The sequence below is a fragment of the Ambystoma mexicanum genome, chromosome 12 (genome assembly GCF_040938575.1).
Source record: "Ambystoma mexicanum isolate Mex_15411 chromosome 12, UKY_AmexF1_1, whole genome shotgun sequence".
In the NCBI taxonomy this organism is placed as follows: Eukaryota; Metazoa; Chordata; class Amphibia; order Caudata; family Ambystomatidae; genus Ambystoma; species Ambystoma mexicanum.
In genome coordinates this window covers 278,274,380-278,294,501 of record NC_090936.1, presented here as the reverse complement: position 1 = coordinate 278,294,501, position 20,122 = coordinate 278,274,380, and the positions used below count along the sequence as shown (strand labels likewise).

Genomic DNA, 20,122 nt, shown 5'->3' with positions numbered 1-20,122 from the left:
AAGCTGGAAGGAAATATGGGCACATTTAACAGAGGGTCAGATTTCAACCGTAGCTTCCTTGGGAGCAGAAGCCCCAGTCCGGCCTTCCTGGAGGTTCCTGGGTCCTGCTGGGTCCTTAATGGTTATATTGGTGTGTGAGGCAGGAATACTATTAGGCTGAGGCCGGATGCTTATGAGAGTTAATTTACATAATCCCACCTTTAACTTTCCTGTTCACTTTGGGCTGCAGTTACTGTGTCCTGTTACGTTACGAAAGTTAGGTGGAAACACAAGTATATCATCTAGGTAACAGATTAGATTTCGTAGTCTACTATTCTGTTTTTTCTTTCTTCTTTTTGCGTGTTAAGAGGGTTGCCACCGGCTGTCTTATGGCAACTTCAGAGGCGCTTGCAAATTAGACATTTAAGGCATTGCATTATAATGGCACCTCAACATAATTTAACATGACCTATCCAGCTAGTATAAAAAAGAAACCATCATATTACCCCCGTCCCCCTTTCCAAAGGCGTGAATGAGTACATACAGTAGCACTCAGGTACATTCTGGAACACAAGATGGGGAACCCCTTCTCAGGGCCTCCTTTCCCTCTTTGGCTACTCTCTCTACACCCCTTTCCCATACTTGCAGACTTCAAAGTCCCTGTGTAGTGTATCACCCTTGTGTGAGTCTGTCCTTTGTAAGTGTCCCTAGAAGCATGTTTCCCAAGAGATCTCTAGGTGAGAGCTCATGTGGCTTGAGGGGAGATGTTACCTTCCTCCTGGGAATCAAATGAAGATTGAATCCTGGCTATTGTCTCACTGGGAGCAGTGGAGAGAGCCAGGCTAGCCATGAATTTACATCACCTTGACATCACTGACCTCGTGTCACAGGGTTGACACATGAATTGAATCAAATTGTTGTGGTTTTAATATGTGTGTGTTCTTATCAGTCACCACATCATACCCAGGTATGTCTTATTCTTGGAAATGACACTTCAACTAGACTGATAAGACAACAATTTCATTCAGAGATGTAGACGTTAAAATGCTATATCTGGCTGCAATGACTTTGGGTCACAACACCTTCCAGAGATGACCTTTGAACCTGGCCTGTGCCTCTGGTGAGTAGACACTGCAGATGTATGAAGACTTGTTAAGCAGAGGTACATGCATGCACATGTTTTTGGAGATTTATGAAAGGGGGGTCTGATTAGGAAATTCAGAAACAGAATTTACCACATCATTATATTTATTGATAACAATAAAAAAAGCTTGGGCCATTTCACCCTCACTTGATGGCAATCTGTCACAGCAGGAGCTTCATAAAACCAAATTATGTCATCGGTGAAAGGTTATGAATTAATCCTAACCACTGGCATTTCTCTGGGAATCCATCCACACCATCATGTTTGGCCACGTCTGCTCCATTGCAGAAAGGGAGCAGCCATATGCAAATCTTTCTTGTTCCTGCCACCAATGGAACCAGGAAAACACTATGGAGAGAGGAACTTCAACTCTATTTAGTTAGCCTAACAAATAGATAACTGTCCCTGCACAGACTCTAACTTTCCCTGTCTATTAGGGTGTGCTGTCTTTAGTCGGCAATGGTGGGCAGCTTATCTAGATGAAAGACAGGGAGAGGTTACCCCTATTTAAACAACTTCTAAAATTGTACTGATTCACAACTGGTCTTTTTTTTCTTCTTTATTCATTACTGTTGTATCAATAATTGTTAAAAACACAAAACACAAAGAATATTTGAGTTTGTTTGGAATGGAAAGAAAAGAAAACAAAGTTAATCATTGACAAAAGAAGAGAGATGGTGGAGAACCTTCACTTCAAAATCCATTATCCCTGTTATTTAGCCTGGTGCGTTTTGGTAAGCTTCACGTATCCATTAATATAGTCTACTGGTTTCAGTGGAATTGTATAACAATTTTAGCACTTTCATCAGGACGGTAGGTTCAGGTGAAAATTATGAACCTCCTTGATTATATACTCTATCTGCCATGCTGCTGTCCCATCGCGTGGGTTGCTTCATGCTCTGAGTACAGCATCATCTGTAGGGGACACAGTAAAAATAGAGACACGGGTAGTGCTCTATTAGTAAAATCTCTGCATCATTTTGAGGCTTTTATACAAATACTAATCTTACTTGGCATGTATGCTACTAATTGCACTGTCAAAGTATTGTTCGAGTTCAAACAGGAAGAAATTCTGGGGGACAGTGTCATGTACCACCATTTGCTAGTGTTTTGACCTTGTTTTCAAAGCATTATTAGGAGCATGCACAACATTTCTACCTCTTTTTTCTTTTTTCTTACCAGCGCTCCACTGTCTTTGGTAAGGTTTATAGTATAATGGTTCTGTTTCTTGCCTGGGGCCTGGTCATTGAATTCAAAGCCATGTACTCATAGTTGAGTGTCTGCTGTTGCTCACTCGCTGGTAGTTCTAAGGGAAGCTATCAAATAAAAACACACGTTTTAGTATACGAGTGCCCGTATGCCATCTACGGGTACTGTCCATCTCTAATGCACACTACTGTACTAATCATAAGGCTGCTGGATATGGTATCCACTTGCAATCTAGCACATGCTGTAAATGCTGCCTTTGAATATGTTTTCTTTGAACTCACCTGGCCTACGTACACTCCCGGCTCATTCAGTTCAATCCGCACACCTGATGTGGGTCATGCCGATAGAGACAGGCAACAACTTGTAACCATGGGTACGACACATCTCTAGGCCCTTGTCGGGTTTGCGTCGCCTACAAAAAGAGCAGCCATCTTGGAGTAGATGGTCTATTCCCATTTATATTGGCCTTATCTCTCCAGTCCCCCTAGATGTTTAGCTTGTGGTATTTTGGGTGCTGGTTTCTATTGGCCAATGGTATTAATATTGTTCTCGGATTGTTTTTTATTCCGTACTGCTTGGTGTGCCGTTTATGCGTTAACGTGCTAAATTCCCTCTGCAAATCACTGGGAAGGTGCATGAAAGGTGCATAAGCGTGAGTCTTTCTAATGACGCTCTCATAGGAGGTACATGAACATGAATCTTAATAATGGCGCTCTCTTGAAATAGCCGCTTGTGCTGGTTGGCAGTGTATATCACGAGCAGCTGACCTCCCGGTCGGACTCTGCACTTGCCAGAGTACAGTTATGATCTATACGGTCGTGGCCTCATACTTGCTTACAGTGGTGTAATTCAGTGATGAGTGGTACATTCATGCTGCTAATGTGCCACACGCTTGAGGATGTGGGGCATATCATTCGTTTTTTGCTATGTTGGCAGGAGATCCACATTATTCTTGTGGCTCTTCTCTGTCCAAAGGAGATTATTAGGTCATGTCACTTCTGCTTGGATGTGTGCAATCTGGGTCAGATGTACCCATTCCAGCTTACTGATCTTTTCTACATCTTACTTTTACTTGTCTTGGCACCATGCAGTAGCCAGATGTTGCCGAGAAATACCTTTGTTGAATCCATTCTTATTGGTTTTCAGTTTGAACATCCACTTCTGTTCTGTTAACAGCAGAAGGCGGCCGATGTCCCCGCCTCTTGGTGGCAGTTTGACCTGTTCAATAATTGTCCATTTGAAAACCTTTTCTGAATGTTTTTTGAGCATAACATGCTCCACCATTGGTGCAGTCTATTTCTTGGTGCAGATGTACAACTTGTCCTCCACAATTTTCTGCCTGATCTTCCGTGCTGCCATGCCCACATATAGGAGGTTACAGGGACATGTGATTATATATATCACATGCTGTGAATTGCAATAAGTGAAACTTTTTTGTAACCAAGAGGTGTTCAACCTATGTCTATAGATGTACTTCTGGATGTCTGTTGGCATACTGAGCAGGCACCAATGGAACCAGTCCAGCCCAAACCTCTAGGCCATGTCCCCTTTGCACGGAAACACAAGCAACCCCAGACATGTTTCATCCTTGAGGGTATGCTATATGTGGGTCCATTGTAGGCTGTGCCAAAGGGATGAAAGCTGCACCTCACTGATGGGAAGCAAGACTGATTTGCATTTGGCTGGTTTCCTCCTGCAAAGGCACTGTCTGGCTAAAAACTATTGCGTGGTATGCTGTCCACAGCATTGCTTGTGGATTAGATTTATTTTATTTTATTTTATAGACATTTAGTCAATAAGACTTTTTGTCTGTATTCATTACAAAGTAAGAGAGATTCATGTGGCGAACAAATAATCACAAAACAAGATAAAAGTAACACTGACAAAAGTATACAAAATAATAGTCTTAGCCATCAGCAAAGCAAAGCACATCTGCTAGTAATACTATTATCCAGAGTAGAGGTATGTTTTCAAAAGCCAGTCTGATGCATTGCTAAGATGTTACACTCATTAATCCAACTATTGAATTCATACAGTAGGATACCGGCCAAGATGTTGCCAGGCACGTCAAGCATAGCGAGTACTCTATAGTTGCGTGGGTTAGAAAAAGAGCCTTTTTTGTGGACTGGTGTGATAGTGCTGTCAGTCTGTGTCCTAGGGAAGGTACCAGAATGACTTATATAGAAAAGAGCTGATACAATGCTTTAGCCCAGAGTAGTGGACTCAAGCTAAGCAAAGCATTTCAATTGCCATCAGGGTCAGGTGCCCTTGAGTGTTTACTGTGTTGAATGATCGTAACTAAATCACATTCAGAGAGCGCATACTCCCAGGGATGTTTCTTAGGGGTAATGATAATTCCATTAGATCAAATTGAGCATAATGTCTTCTTAATGTGTATTACCCAATCGGCAGTAGATATCTAAAGGGCTCAGTGTTGTTAACCCAAAAGTGGTTATCATCTCCAATTGAGAACTCAAGGCAAGAGAGTGCCATAGCCTCATATCGGCCTGTCTAAAATAAGTTCCAAGCTACTTCTGGTAGTTAGCTCTGCATGCCCGCACTAGTTCAGCTAAAAACGATTGTGTGGTAGGTTGTACACAGCATTGCTTGTGGCTAAGATACATTCATAACCTTTCACTCATCACATGGTCTGGTTCTGAGCATCATAACCAAAGCATTGACAGTGTAGAGAGTCAGACGCTCAACTTTGAAAAAGGGGCCAGCCTTGTCAACTGATTTCACACCACTCTACTAGTGCTACACTTATTTATAATGCAAACTGTTATGACCTCAAATGAGTTAAATTTTTAAACTCACTCTTTAAAATCTGAAATATGTTTTTGTTTCCAAACACATTGCCCAAGTACAAATTAAAACAATAGATGGTAAAAAGGGCACCAGTTAAGGGAAGTACTAAAAGGGAACAGCAATTGGATTTGAGTAAAAGCATCTGTTCCCCATTACTCTTTTTTTGACTGTTTTTTTATTTGCTACAATGCAAATTTATCAGCTGCTGTTATGATGCAATCTCCCTATTTGGACCTTCACGGCATTCATGTTTTACTTTGGGATCTCCCACCCTCAGGCTTCTTTGTATAGTCTAGGCAATGCTCTTCCTCCCCCCCCAATAACAGTATCACATGTAAAGGGGTTTCTAATGGGGCCGTGAGCTATATACAACCTTTCCAGGGATTGAGGTAAAAGTCTGGCTCGCTTGGACGACCAATGCTAGTTTCCTTCTGTTATTTTTAAATGTTTTATAAACACCAAAAATTGAAAGCAGCCAAAGGAAAGTATGAGACTATAAGGATCAATTGCCCTGGGGGGTCTAGGCTTCAGAACTCACTTTTTCTGATTCAAGGATAGGACTCGCCTGGAGCTTCCACTATTCGTTCTTACATGCTGCTCGAGCTTCATAACCAAAGCATTGACCGTGAAGCTTACCGGACACTCTCCTTTGGAGAAAGGGAGCAGCTGCAATGTTTTTCTTTGGTTTTAGTCATAGTGCCTGGATGAGCCGATTACATGTATCTAGCAAGTATCTAACAAGACATAAGCATCAAGTCTGGTCATTGATCAAATGACAAATTCAATGCTAGCCGTAAAAGATAACTCGCTACATGTAGATTCAAAGGAAATATCAATACAAAGCACAGAGTGGAGGCGGAAACCTCACCAGGAACATAAAAGGAGATTTTCCCAAAAATGTGACAGTAAAAGTCCAGCGTTTAGCAGCTTGCCACACTTGAGGGACTATGGCGGGATTATGGAGGAATGGAGAGGGAAAGAAGCAACATAGGGACATTAATAGTATCATTGACCTTTTCCTTTTATTTCATGCCAATCACAGGTGGGAGGGGAGCCATTTTGACGTGTTGCAAGACTACAGTGCTTGCATTTGCCAAATCCCCAACAGGTATTGATTGTGTATCAGGAATGATACAGGTTAAATGAACAAATTTAGGTTGAGCTCATTCAAAGGCCTCACACCAATGCATCAGGATTTAAGGGCCTACTGTAGGTTGAAAATAACATTTCATCTCTAGTGCTTCACTGTAATTGATCACTTATTTTATATTTTAAATGCCTGCACTACAAAAAAGAATGTCAGTGTCACTGTGCTATTGACGTTTTCGGCATCACCTTGGCAGCGTGGCTTAACACACCTGGGAGGGAAGCCCTTTCTGTCTACTTGATATGCATTGCAAACAGAAAGTACCCTTGCTGTTGGGGCAGAAGAGAAAGGTGTGGACACACTACTTCACACATGAATGGAAAAGCCTGGGTCAGTGGGCACTGCCTATTTGCTTCCAAAGAGTTTTGTGTTATGCTGTGTGATCATCAATCGGTTCTGTGGTCCTGTCACCAATATAACCTCGCTCGCACTTTGGGGTATAGACATTATGAAAGAATGTTTCCTGGTTTAATAGACCCAGGAGATTAGAAGGACCTCTTGTGAAAAAATCACATTTAGTTATACATTCAATTGCTGTATATGGTACAAGAACATTTTACAAAAGATTCAGTAATCATTCTTTGTTGCTTTGTACAAACTCCAGAAGACGTCAGCACATCTTCCATTAAAATGATGTTTATTTGACACAGTCACTCTATAATGTTCAATGCATTTCGGGCCGTTGACCATCTTCAGAGACCATGTGCTGCCGGCTGTGTCGTCATTTGTGCCAGTAAAAAACGTGTTTCCAAATTTCCTGTAAGCCGTTATGGTTTACTCTACAAGGATCTGTCTTCAAACCCTCTCTATACGTGGTGGGGTGTTCCTCAGCAATGTCTTTCCTTTCTTTACACGTGCTCCGAAAGAAGCCTTTTAGAAGCTGGATGGCTTCATACAAGCATTGAAGGCCAGACAATGGGATTAAGAAATATATCAAACTGAGATTGGCTGAGTTATGCCCTGGAGCCAGGAGAAACAACCCCCATCACATTACAATGTATACCTTCCAGTCACTTATGGACATGCCATTCCATTCTCCATATGTTTGTTCAGCAACAAAGACTATTCCCGACTCCACTGTTATAAATTCAGGACAGTGTAAATGCAAGTCCCTGATTGAAAAGCAGTATCTCGGTCAATCGTGTCCAGATTAATAAAGCTGTTCACAGAATGGCGGTTGGGTGCTGGTGAATTGTTGAGCACCACTGTACTATTTATTAAACACTTTAATCTGAAGATATTTGTAGATACCTTTACACTGCACAAAGAATTACAATGATGAATAATTCAGCAGCCGGAAAATTCATGTAATTAATAATAGGTGATCACTGGCTGGGAGGATTGTACCCAGCGCTCCTGTCCCTGTTACCTTGTCAGGCTTTTGTTTTAACTTCTGGTTCACCAAGGCTCTTGCGCCTGGGATGTGTGCCTGGGTGAACGTACCTTCACATGATGATGCGTGCGCAGGTTAATGAGGAAATAGCTAGTGATGAAACAATAGACAGTGCATCGTGCAGTTGTTCTGGAGACATCTCAGTGAGATTTCCCTGCCTCAATAGTGTTGGTATATATGGTTGAAACTGCCCTTTCGAGTGAAGGAAAAGAGCAGGACTTCCAAACATCACTCTCAAGTAATGTTTTAACTGAGCTTCTCAAAGTATCAGTAGTCCACCAAAAAGACAACACTCCCAGAATTTCACATCTGACTTGGCACCCGAAAACTGAAAATTCCCACACAAGAATGGAATATGTCTCATTTTTACGCCCCTCGACTTAAAACATTCACAAGCTTTAACTTAGAGAAAAAATAAATCTTGCATGATAGGAAAACCTAACTCATGCAATGTTTTAAGAAGATTCTAATCAACAGAAAATCTTTAAGACTCTTCATGAGCTCTTTTGAGAACGTTTGAGCCGAGTTACCACTTCTCTACTGTGGGAAGAAACATTAAAGCATTAAGAAGCCATTCACATTTCCAGTTTTCTCCCTGAGTATGTTTAGGTCTCCCTCAGCTGAGGGTCCGAAGGCAGACTCTTTTTACCCACCGTAGTAGGTCATGGGTTCTGTGCTGGGAAACAGCTGATGAGCTGGGTACTCAAAAGATGCCAGTGCAATCCGTACATGAGTAAGGTTATCCTTTCAGAGCTGCTGCATATTATTTAATATTTATCATCCTAGGAAAGGCTCTATCTGCAAAGAAACAAGCCGTTTCATTTTCATATAAAGCAACAAACACTGAGATGTGAGGCTTTGCTGGGCGGTTAAGGCCCGGAACCAAGTTAAAAGCCTAAAAGAATGTGGCTATACCTATTTGGACCTGGGGATAACGTTTGGGGGACTAATAGGGTGATGTTTTATTTTTAGAAAAGGTGCATGCAGAGTGTCAAACATATACAATAAATAATAATCTGAAAATGGCAAAGGGAACCAGAGGGAGTCCCTTAATTTCCATTTTGTGTATGGTGATTTGGCAGTTCGTGAAGAGACCGATTTGGGGCCGCCGAGGAAGGGTACGTGAACGGGGGCGCGGGGGTTTAGGTGGGCTGGCGAAGGGGCAACATGTTGTGGCAGGGATTTTGGGGCTATTGCGAAGAGATTGTGGAGAGAGCAGAGGACTGGAGATGCACATAGCTGAATGGAGGGCTTGGATTTGGGTCCTTTACAGTTGGTAAGGTCTGCATTGTGAGAACTCTGATTTTGTTTGTGTTGCCCCACAAGGTACTTGTGTACAAAATCGATCACCCCCCCTTGGGAAATTTAAATTCAATGTTTCAGCTTTGTATTTTAAGTGTATGCCAGTGGCACACATATTCTAATACCTACAACTTCAGAGCATCTGTTTTTGTGAAAGGTATTACACCTACGCAGAATCTATGACCCTGGCTTTGCTGAAACTAGCTGGCATTAACTCTCTTTCACTCCCTCCTCTTCCGCAAGCATTCCATGTTTTTATATGTGGTGCAGTATCTACTGAATCAGTTATTACATCAGTGCCTAGATGCAGTCAATGCCTGGTCCCCCCGGGGTATGACCTATACACATACCTAAATCAAATCAATTAAATATTTCTTGCGGACATTACAGGTTCCTTGTTTCCTACACATTCACACAGTTCACTTGTCCTCAAATATTAGTGCTTCTGTTGGTGACTGTTTCCATTGATTAAAACAACTGCTAAGGGTTTTTGCTTTCCTGGCTTTCTGAAACTGTGCTTTAGCATTGATGTTGCGCCCCCTCTCCAGAGTGGACTACTCTAGCAACCTCTACATTGTGTACCCAGAGTTCTCAATGTGGAGACTCCATCAAGTGACAAATAGAGTGTGTTGGGTTGCTGAGGAAGATCACACATCATGAAGACATTGTAATTGCTTTGGTTCCCCTCTTTCTAGTTTTTCCATGTTATGACAAAACACAATGTAGAAGCTATATATCCCCCACCTCCCCTTGAGAATCTGCAACCTTTAGGCACTTATTGGTTTACAAGACATGTTGAAAGAAGAAGGTAAGGGAGGAATCAGTGATGCAGACTCGAGGATTTAACAGTACACTGAGGAATGTGAGATTGTACGAAACAGACAGAAATATACCTTCATTGGGAGCACATCTGCTGAACCTTAATGACCCAGACTTGGTCCACTTTTCTCTCCCGCACCTAGATGCCCTGCCTATAACCCTCTGTATCCCCTCTCGCCACATCATTCTAATTAAACCCGTAATCAAATTGTTTCCTTAATATTGTATTCTTGTACATATACCCTTGTACCGTGAGGTGTTGCTTTCAAGCTAGTCTTGCACTATGTAAAACTCAGATGTTTCAAAGATCCTGTTACTCTGGTAACTACCAGTTTCATTAACAGAGTAGTACTTTAAGGACCAATGATTTATTGTGTGGCCTTACAGTCAGCACAAATATTGATTAAAGAAAATGATCACGATTGATAAGCAGCTGAGGCCTGGCATGTAATTTAGATTGGCTTGTGCGGTTATACATCTTTAGATATGCTGTGATGAATTGTTATTCAGTGGACATTTTGGGTAAAATGTGGGGGCAAAAGTCCATTGACAGAGGTGGCTATGGCGTATTTTCCTGGCAGCTGATTACAATCCTCTTAGACCCTCACCAGGACCAAGCACGGGGAGCATCGAAGTGCAGGCATGATATAGTTTTCTCCAGTGGCTGTTGTCCTTCAGCCATGTTGGCCAACTCCCAGTCCCACTTCCAGAAACCTGGGAGGCAGCCTGCATTTACAAAGCTGCTAAAACTGTTGACTTTGATTAAGCTTATTTAAACTAGCCAACATTCATTCTAGAGGTCACAGTCCTGTTTTTATGCTCAGCATGGGGAAATCTGGGAAGAGCCAAGTTGTATAGTCCAACCTAGTTGCATGTCACCACACAGAGTTCTGTTCTTGTAAGGACAAGCTATCATTTGAGCAACTCATTTAGATGTATCCTTGCCATCACTATGCACAAACGGTTATTTGAGAAAATGCCTGTTTTTATCTTGCATGCTTTCATTGTATTTACATCAAGGTTTGATCAGGTGACTTTGAATTAAATGTATACTTCTATAAACTAAAATAAAGTCCACATTCTAATGTTGTATCCTCGTGGCATGTTTTTGTAGTTCCATGGTTGCTCCAAAAGCTAATGCAAACTATTGCTCCTGTCGTTTTTAATAATCAATTTCACCCTTTTATCATTATTTGTATTTTATTTTGGAGAACGTAGACCTATCTCGAGAGCAGAAGAGCTATATACAGAGTGTGGGCAGCTAGTATTTGGGCTTGCATCTTTTAACAGCAGTGCCGTACTGTGAATTGAGGTCTGTGCATGGGTATGTGCATCCATTGAAATTAGTCCTTGGTCAGGTGTTGTTTTAAAGAGTCATGGTTTGAGAGATTTGCGAAATTGGAGGATTGTGGAGGCATTCCAAGTTGACACTGGGATCGAGTTCTAGAGGGTGGGTGCATGACAAGAGAAGGATAGTTTCGGGGGGTCCTCTCTTTGCAGACAAGTTGTGATTGAAGCTGGTTGGTTGATTTGCTGTGCGATGCCACAAGATATGTGGAGCTTAGCCATCAGGTACGCTAGTGTGCTACTCGTATCACAATCGTATAGGTTGCACTGGGTCCCACTGCATACACTCATATAACCTTCTAATCCTGCTGCATCATCTACAAGTCTGTCGCCCTCAAGGTCCCAGGCTACCTTGCTCAGAAGCTCAACATTTCTGGAGGCCTACGATCCACCAGAAGCAAGGACATTTGTAGACTTGAATTCCGCCAGTGCAGGAAGGAAAGAACCAGAAGACAGAACTTCCTATATGCCCCCAAAACTCTGAAACCTCCTCCCTATGAACCCCAGAGACATGTCCCCTCACTTCCACATTTGAAGAAGGAGCGCAATGCCCTCCTCATAAAGAAATGGCTCCTTCCTAACTTCTCTTTACGCACACCCTCCACTTCCCATCTAACCTGAGACTGGCTGATCTTCTTCCCCATATTTCCTCCACGGTTTGCTTTTAGATCCCTTGCTGCCAAGTGGCCCAGCTTACCGCTCCCCAATTGTAGTTCCCCACTCCCTTATATCGATCCCTTGTGGTCTGCTTCCATCACGTGTACTTCCTCCTATAACTTGTAAAACACTCTCTTGCTTCCCAAGCTAGGTCCACACTCAATAAATACCCCAATAAGATCATCATAATACTGTTTTCATTGAGGCATACAACAGATCGTTGTCTTTTCAATGTCTTTAATAAAAATAACTGCGGCAGTGACATTTTCATTTTATTTTGAAGCATTGTTTTTTTTTGCAAGGTGATTTTTCAGTAGATCCCACTGGTCCTTTCTCAATGGAGAACATTGGGTGGTGCATGTCATCTCACATGGGAAAGAACACGATAAACATAACCTTCGCACATGAGTACAGACATGGAGAAAACAAGGCACTGATAAAATGTACAGGTAAAAACATGAAGGATATTGTTTATACATGAGTGCGAGGGAAGAAATATTCCTACTGAGGACTGGGCAGCATCGGTAACTTTCTTCACTAAAGTTGTAAATAATTGAGAGGTTCTCGACTTAAAAGGCCAACTATGTCCCGCTTTCCATACGTGTACGAGCCCACATTGGTTGGCGAATAAATTGTTCCAATGTTGTTGCTGGATCGCACCAAGTAGTCAGCCAGACGTTGCGTCACGCACGTGGCGGTGTTGCACTTCCGTTTCTCCATTCGACGGCTGGTGACGGAAACAGAAAACAGAGCTGTGAAACGAGCTAGAACGCCCCCTTGTCAACGAAATGGCAACACGGAAGGTGTTCTGTTGCTGCCGGCATTGTTACGCGCATTATCATTTTCCTGCCACCCACGTTGTTCTTGAAGAATACCACGCTAAGCGCTTTTATACACTTTAATGACAGGAGTAGGATACATTCTACGGAATCCAGCAATCTGATATAATGGTTATTATTAGTCAGAGGTGGAGTCATTGTTATAAAGGAACAAACTGCATAATGCAAAAGAAGTGTCTGTTATTAAAAGACAGTGATGAATAGACACGGGACACAAGTTAAACTCTGATTATTGTCACGGCACTTCATTAAAGCATTTACTCTTGGAATTACTTCTGATTTACATAATATGATGAAGGAGTTGTGCACCAATTATATTGAGAAAGAAGCAGTGGGCTGTTCCGCATTGCAGATACTGATCAGATGAAACAAATTAAAAATACAGGTTTATTAGAGAGTGCCTTCATGCTGCCCTTTTTTAGGATTAGAGGGGATGCTCTGCTGTGATGATGGATTTGTGAAGCGCCTCTATGTTTTAGGAGCATCTTTGCAGCACTGACAAAACTGTAGATATGCACTGCTTCTTGGGTTACGCCATGCATTGGCACTATTTTCTGTACAGAATGTGGAATTGATGGAGCCAAACTAGCAGCTACTGACAATACTGTCTCAGGAAGCAACACCCATGAGCAACACAGGTTCGATCCAGCGCGCTTAGAAACCTCCAGGTATTAAGCGCGTTATAAATAACCAATTACAATAGCCATTGGCATTGCCAATCATTTGCATTTTGTAAGAATAAAGCAGGGCTCCTTTGTTTATCCTATTTAATGTTTCAAACATTGCAAGTCATGTAACACAAGGACAACCGAATCTCTTGTTTTTACCAGGCTTGGCCTTCCATAATGACATTTTATGTGATATGCAAATTCTGAGGGGCAGGATGTGGGAAATGTAGTGTTTTAGAGCAAATCTGTTCTCTTACTTGCTCTCCTTGGCGCGCGCACAACATACTCTCCGCTCTGCGCATGCGCGCACTCCTTCTCGGTGCATCACATTTGCCAAAGTCTTGTGCATCTAGGGAAGGCAAACACTAGACTTCCACGGCTACCCCGGTATCCTTTAGGGTACTAGGCATGGCGCAAGCCCACAATTCACAATTCACACTTTGTAATTAGGCTCTTCTTTTGAGAATATGCCAATATCCCAGAATGATAGGTAGCTTAGATGATAAAGGAGTGTCAAGCTTTATGCATCCCTGTTGGTAGCTGGGCCACATACAATACAGGCAACATTTGATTTGGGCAATGCTGCATGGGCATCCCACAAGCGAGGCATGGTAACTGCTGTTTCCATCGGCAGCTGGGAGAGGGGCAGCCCCAACCCCCCGCACCTGCTACTCTCCTTCCCCCCAGCTTCGGAGACACGCAGTCTCGGCAGCACAAAAGCCACGGAAGGGTAAGGTGCGAACAGTCATTGCACCCTTCCTCCAAACAGCAAGGTGCTAAGCGCCAAAAGGAAACAACCATCAGGCAAGGCCCAGGTTCAAAGATCTGCCCCCACCAGGGGGTCAGACAGTCGGCTATCCGGCCGGGGGCTGGGACAACAGCGGCCCCCACCACATGCACAACAAAGACCCAGGGCCTCCCGGGGTCCTATAAATGAGAGCAGCATGCTCAGAGTAAACACAATCTTTTTGTGGACCTTGAACGGGGACCCAAGCAAACAGGAGGTTCACTGTTTACTCAGTGTCTTCCAAATCTTCTTGCTTCTTTACCACAGAACCCACCCACCCTACAAAAGGGGAGAAGACCAAAAAGAAGTGCAAGGCACTGTACTGTGCCCACAACAAGTCGTGGGACACAAGAAGGCGGCACGGGTCCGAGGGGGTACCCTCAGGACCCGGTGCCCAAAAGTATGATACCATCATGATATGTGATATTGTTATTGTCATAACCCATATCTGTACAATAAAATCCTACGGCCTTTTTATTGCCAACACTTGAAACAAGTTGTGAGCCTATCATTATCGGTGAGGGTTTGAGGTTCGGCCATTAGTAATGCATGCATATGGGTTCAGCAGTTATGATTTGACATGTTGCACAGGTATCAAGATATCATGTAAATGTAACAAAGATACAAGTGAACTTGCCACTGTGCAAACATTGCTAGCAGCTCTGCAGATCACCCACAAGGAACCTCTAAAAGATACTTGGAGTAATGATACCTGAAGACATAGAGGAATCAATTGATTCAATGTTGCATCAGTCATAGGTCGAGGAAGCAGAGCACGGAAGAGGTTGCAATGCTTGCCAACCAATAGCACACGTAAGGCCTAATTCACACAAGCATTTTATAATGGCAAAACCCCATTGGGAAACGCTCTGTTAATTTGACCCTTAGGTGGAAAAAATGGGGTAAAATTGGAGGTACTGGCACAGTTCAAGGAATCTCTCCTCCTCAACCCATAGGCCATCATGTCGCCCCTCGTGCCACCTGACTTGCTAGATGCCGCCCACCCCTCTCCTATCCGCCACCCGGTACAGCTATACCCCGTTGTCCCTTTGTATCCTTCCCCTCGCTGTGTACCTCACTGTGTATCTGTTCTGTTTTTATCTCTGAAAAGTGCTCTGTTATGCATCTGTACTGTTCTATCCCTCTGTAAAGTGCTCTGATATGCACCTGTACTGTTCTATCCATCTGGAAAGTGATCTGTTATGCATCTGTACTGTTCTATACCTCTGAAAAGCACTCTGTTATGCATCTGTACTGTTGTATCCCTAAGTAAAGCGCTCTGTTATGCATCTGTACTGTTGAATCCCTCTGTAAATCGCTCTGCTATGCATCTGTACTGTTCTAAACATCTGGAAAGCGCTCTGATATGCATCTGTACTGTTCTATACCTCTAAAAAGCACTCTGTTGTGCATCTGTACTGTTGTATCCCTCTGTAAAACACTCTGTTATGCATCTGTACTGTTGTATCCCTCTGTAAAACTCTCCGTTATGCAGCTGTACTGTTCTATACCTCTGTCAAGTGCTCTGTTATGTATTTGTACTGTTTTATACCTCTGTAAAGTGCTCCATTGTGTCTCAAAGCTAGGTCCGCGCTCAATAAATACTATAATAATAATAATAATAGTTAATATTTCTATTTCAGTCATTCCTGGTATTCCAAGTTCAGCAGTACGGTACAGTATGTTTTTTATATGGGCATAGAGAACACCATATATAAGCTGTAGGAAATTACGCAGCTTTAGCGAGGAATGGATGGGCACTTCCTGAAGTTCTGAAACACCTTTAGTTCCATGCACTTTTTTTGCAGAGGCAGTAAAATACATAAAAAGTTAGTTCCTTTGGAGCCTCTGTTATAAGCTTAGAGGAATCAACTTCAGAGTTGAGAGACCATCTAAAGAAATTTGACAATGCATGGGTGGTCTTCAACGCTAATATGGGTGGAAAATAAAAACAAGTGTGCTGCTCAGGATATATTATTTTTCAAATTAAGAAAAGGCACCCTTTTATTGTATTACCAATGGACATACGAGTGGGCAGAAGCAGAAGTAGTGCAGCCAGGTCGAACATTATTTGGCAATCTAATGAGAAGTTCTCTGAATGTTTGTGTTGGTGTAGAGTGTGAAATCCCAAACTTATTTCGGTCCATGCAAGGGGACTCCTATTGGCAGCCATAGAAAGTAATGACCCAGAAGCACAAGTTAATAAACCGTGATATTTGAAGAGGCAGCAGATGTCTTTTATATGTGCATTTTTATTTCGAGTATGTACGAGTTCCTCTTGAATCAGTAACTAGAGATCTGGGACCTGATTTACACAATCCCATTGAAAAGTGCTTTGTAAATCAGCCCCCTTGTGTATATGATACAGCTTGCAGTGTGGGCATTGCTGTCAGTTGCAGCCTGCAGGTTAGCGTGGCTAACACATGTTCACTGAAAATATGCAACATTGTTTGTATACGGCCTCCATCTGGGCCGAATAGGTACTTGTTTCGTGTCTCTAGCATGCCACCCTTTCTCTAATTTACACCTGGGGTTGAATGAGCTATGGGAGGAAAAGAGCTAGCATTGAAGTATGTGCATTGTGTCATAGTGCGCTCTGATTGCAATGTAATTTAAATTAGAGAAAGAAGAGCAGTCTCTGGAGACCGACGAATCTCTGGGATCTCACTTCCACCATGAAATCGGTACGGGTGAGTCCGAGATCTGCCCTCTCTTTGTTTGTAAGTTTTGATGGTACTGTATTGTTTGTTCTCATGGTTGCAGTTTTCCAATAGACCGATAGGCTTTTCTGTATTGATGGACATAATCCATGAGTCACTGTTTGCTGAGTTTATGGGAGTTGCATCTTGAGTCCCTCCCAAGTTGATCCCAATGTCTATCTATGCATGTACTGTTTTTGTGTCTACACGTGGCCAGTGTGTTTTTATGAGTGACGCCCATGCCCTATACCGCCGCCCTGATTACTCTTGCATCTCCACCCAGCCCCAAACGATCAATCACTTTCCCTTAACTATGTCCATTTCTACTTCCATGCACAACAAAGCATGTATGAAATGTAGACATGATTAAATATACAAGTGCAGGTTACAACACTTGGTACAATAACTGATTCCTATAAAACTGCTCCTGGACAAATCCTGCTCCCATCACATTTCTATTGTCTATCTTTAAAAGCACTCATGGACTCCGCACCCCACGTGATGAAGCTACTCGACTTCTCATTAAAGCCGCTCTCCTAACACCCTCCTTAACATCCCGCTGCCCCAGCCACCCTGCAAATCCTCTCTCTTCTGCTTCTTCACCCTCCTTTCAAATCCCTACCCACTCACGTCAAAAACGCCTCTACCACCCACTCCTTTATTATAATTATAATTATTATATTTGTTTCTAAGCGTGGGATCAGGATTCAAACCTGTGGTGCACTGCGTTGTCTTCCTTCCAAGACAAATGTGTTGCCCCTGAGCTATTCACCCCTCACCTTTAAATCGGCTCAGTATCGCCAGCTATTGAGTCTGGGAGAAGCGCCCTGACTATCTCCACACGTCAACCCCCCCCCCGCTGAGAATTCTATGTCTTGCATTGCTGAATATGAACTGTTCTCCCTCCACATTGCCACCCTATCTGTTCATCACAGTCTGTCCCGGTCGCCGAGGGTCTGTGTATCACGTGTTAACCACAATGGGCCAGTCAGGCCATCAGCCTGAAAACTGTTTCGAAGACAAGGGTTTGATGTACCTGCATTGGGCAAAATCTTAGTTCCACCATGGTATGAATCTGATAACCAATGCTGTCAAAGTCAATATAGTAAGGGCCTAATTCACAGAGAATTTTCAGATGTAGGTTATAAATACGTAAACCAAAAGATCGAATTACAAAATGATGAACATCACTTGGTCGCATTTTGTAATTCAACTTTTGGTTTGTTTTTTTCCCCCCTGCAACACATGTAATGTATGTGGGGCACACACTACAACCCCCACAGACCATAATACTGAACTAGGGGAGCGGGGGACACCCCCAACCCCAGCTCCCCTAGTTCGGTATTTTGGTAGTAAGTATTTTCTACTAGACCGAATGCACACTATTTGTGCATTCACTCTTTTTTATTTGATCATTTCCTCCAATCCAATGGGCCTTTGCCATTATTAAACACGTCTGCGAATTAGGCCCTATCATTAAGACGAACAGAAGCTACAAAGTCTTATATATCTTTGAAAGGTTGGTGATAAAGTACTATACATGTTCTCCATAATCATCATATTTATAAGCACAATAGTAGCGTGCATTTAGATTCAGATGTGGTCATACACATTTTAGGCTGCAGCAAATCAATGTACAATTAGCATAGTGCAGAACTCATACAATTGTAGTATTGCATACACAAGTGGGAGGAATACTAAGCAAACCAGATGAAGGGGACAGGTATGTTTTCTGAGCAACAATAATGTGTTCCTGCAGAGAGCAAATGTTTAGGCTAAGTCATATCTTTCAGAAGCTGAGCTATCAAAAGTTAGGCTAGCGACCCAAGAAAAGCTACAGAGGCTAGTGAAACCAGGCACGCGTTTGCACAATAAAGCGACCAAGTTTGCAAATTCTCTGGCTAAATTCAGAAGTCGCATCTGACTGGCGGCAATGGAAGAGGATCAAATCCAAAAGTCTACAAAATTAAAAATGAAACCTGAATTTAAGTTATTTTAAAAACATTGCGCGAATAGCCATTGATATTGATATTGATATTATATTTCTATTGCGCTCATACACAAGTGTTTCAGAGCGCGACAAGGCAAGGGAGGGGAACAGGGGAGAACAAAATAACGATCTTACTAGGCCCAGTGACATTGAGAACATGCAATTGCAGGGTAGAGGGAGAAGGGGGAGAAGTGCATGGAAGGGGGAGGAAAAGGAGAGTGCGGAGCGAGAAGGAAAAAACAAAAATAATAATAAAATAATAAATAAAAAGGCAACAAACAATGGGAGTGCAGCCAGCAAGTGACAATTGCTGGGTTTATGGCAGCAGGCCATGTAGGTTTGAAAATGCAGGAAGAAAAGGGGAGGGCTGTATGGGTACAGATACAGACCCCAGTGCAGGGGGTGGCCCGGAGGCAGTGCGGGAGGGTGAGCAGATACCTGGGCCCGGAGGGCAGAGGGTGGCCAGGTGCATGGTGCCGAGGGAGAGTAGAATCAATAGGGGAGAGGGGAGCAGAAGGCAGAAGCAAAGCGGAAGGTTTTGAGGTGCTTCCGGAACCAGAGATGGTTCTCCTCAAGTTTTAGAGTGGCAGGGAGGCTGTTCCAGATGGAGGCCCCAGCCGAAGACAGTGATCTACCCCCAGCTCGTTTCTTTGAGAAACGACTGATACTGAGGGAGTTAGAGGAGCGGAGTGCTCCAGATGGGAGGTATTTGCCGAGGGATAGCTGAAGGTATATTGGACCCAGGCCCCAGAAAGCCTTGTGGACAATGCAGAGGGTTTTGAATGTTACCCTTGCATCCACTGGGAGCCAATGGAGAGATTTCAGAGCTGGAGAGATACGATCCCAGGGCTTGAGGCCAAGGACAAGTCTTGTATCAGCCTCATTTGCTGACCCCTTTGTGTCTCCTCTCTGGGAAGCATCAGCGCACGAAAAGAGGAATGATACACAAATATCTAAGGGTTCATTAATCGTTTGAAATCTCTTTCAACCAAGGGATATTCTGTATATGATTTGTTATGACGTTTTTATTGTATGACAGCTGTCAAACAGTGTGTGTTAGACAACAATATTATATTTACTTTGACAAGACTGTAGATGATTAAACGTCAAACAACGGTCAGATGTTCATCAGGCTTACATTTTTGGCTTGCTGAAATTTGAAAATTATCGAATTTGCCCTCAATGAATCGTAAACCCCGGATGAAAGCAGACAAATTGCAATTTTTCTTTCTCATAAAATGTGTTCAGGTACTTGAGCACAGCCGCTGAGCATGGACTAACAGTCTTGTAATTCTTGTTCAAGTGACGCCAGAAATATGGTATCTACCACACCG

General features: G+C 42.9%; 1 protein-coding gene across 2 annotated transcripts in view; it reads right to left on the bottom strand.

Annotated features, from left to right (window-relative positions):
• Nucleotides 1-12,059: 12,059 nt before the first annotated feature.
• Nucleotides 12,060-20,122, bottom strand: part of IAPP (islet amyloid polypeptide) — a 28,513-nt gene continuing 20,450 nt past the window's right edge. For both annotated transcript variants that reach the window (XM_069627694.1, XM_069627693.1), the window contains exon 4: nt 12,060-12,532. In XM_069627694.1, coding sequence (XP_069483795.1) covers nt 12,343-12,532 — 190 coding nt within the window. In that variant the 3' untranslated portion in view covers nt 12,060-12,342. The remainder of the gene's footprint in view (nt 12,533-20,122) is intronic.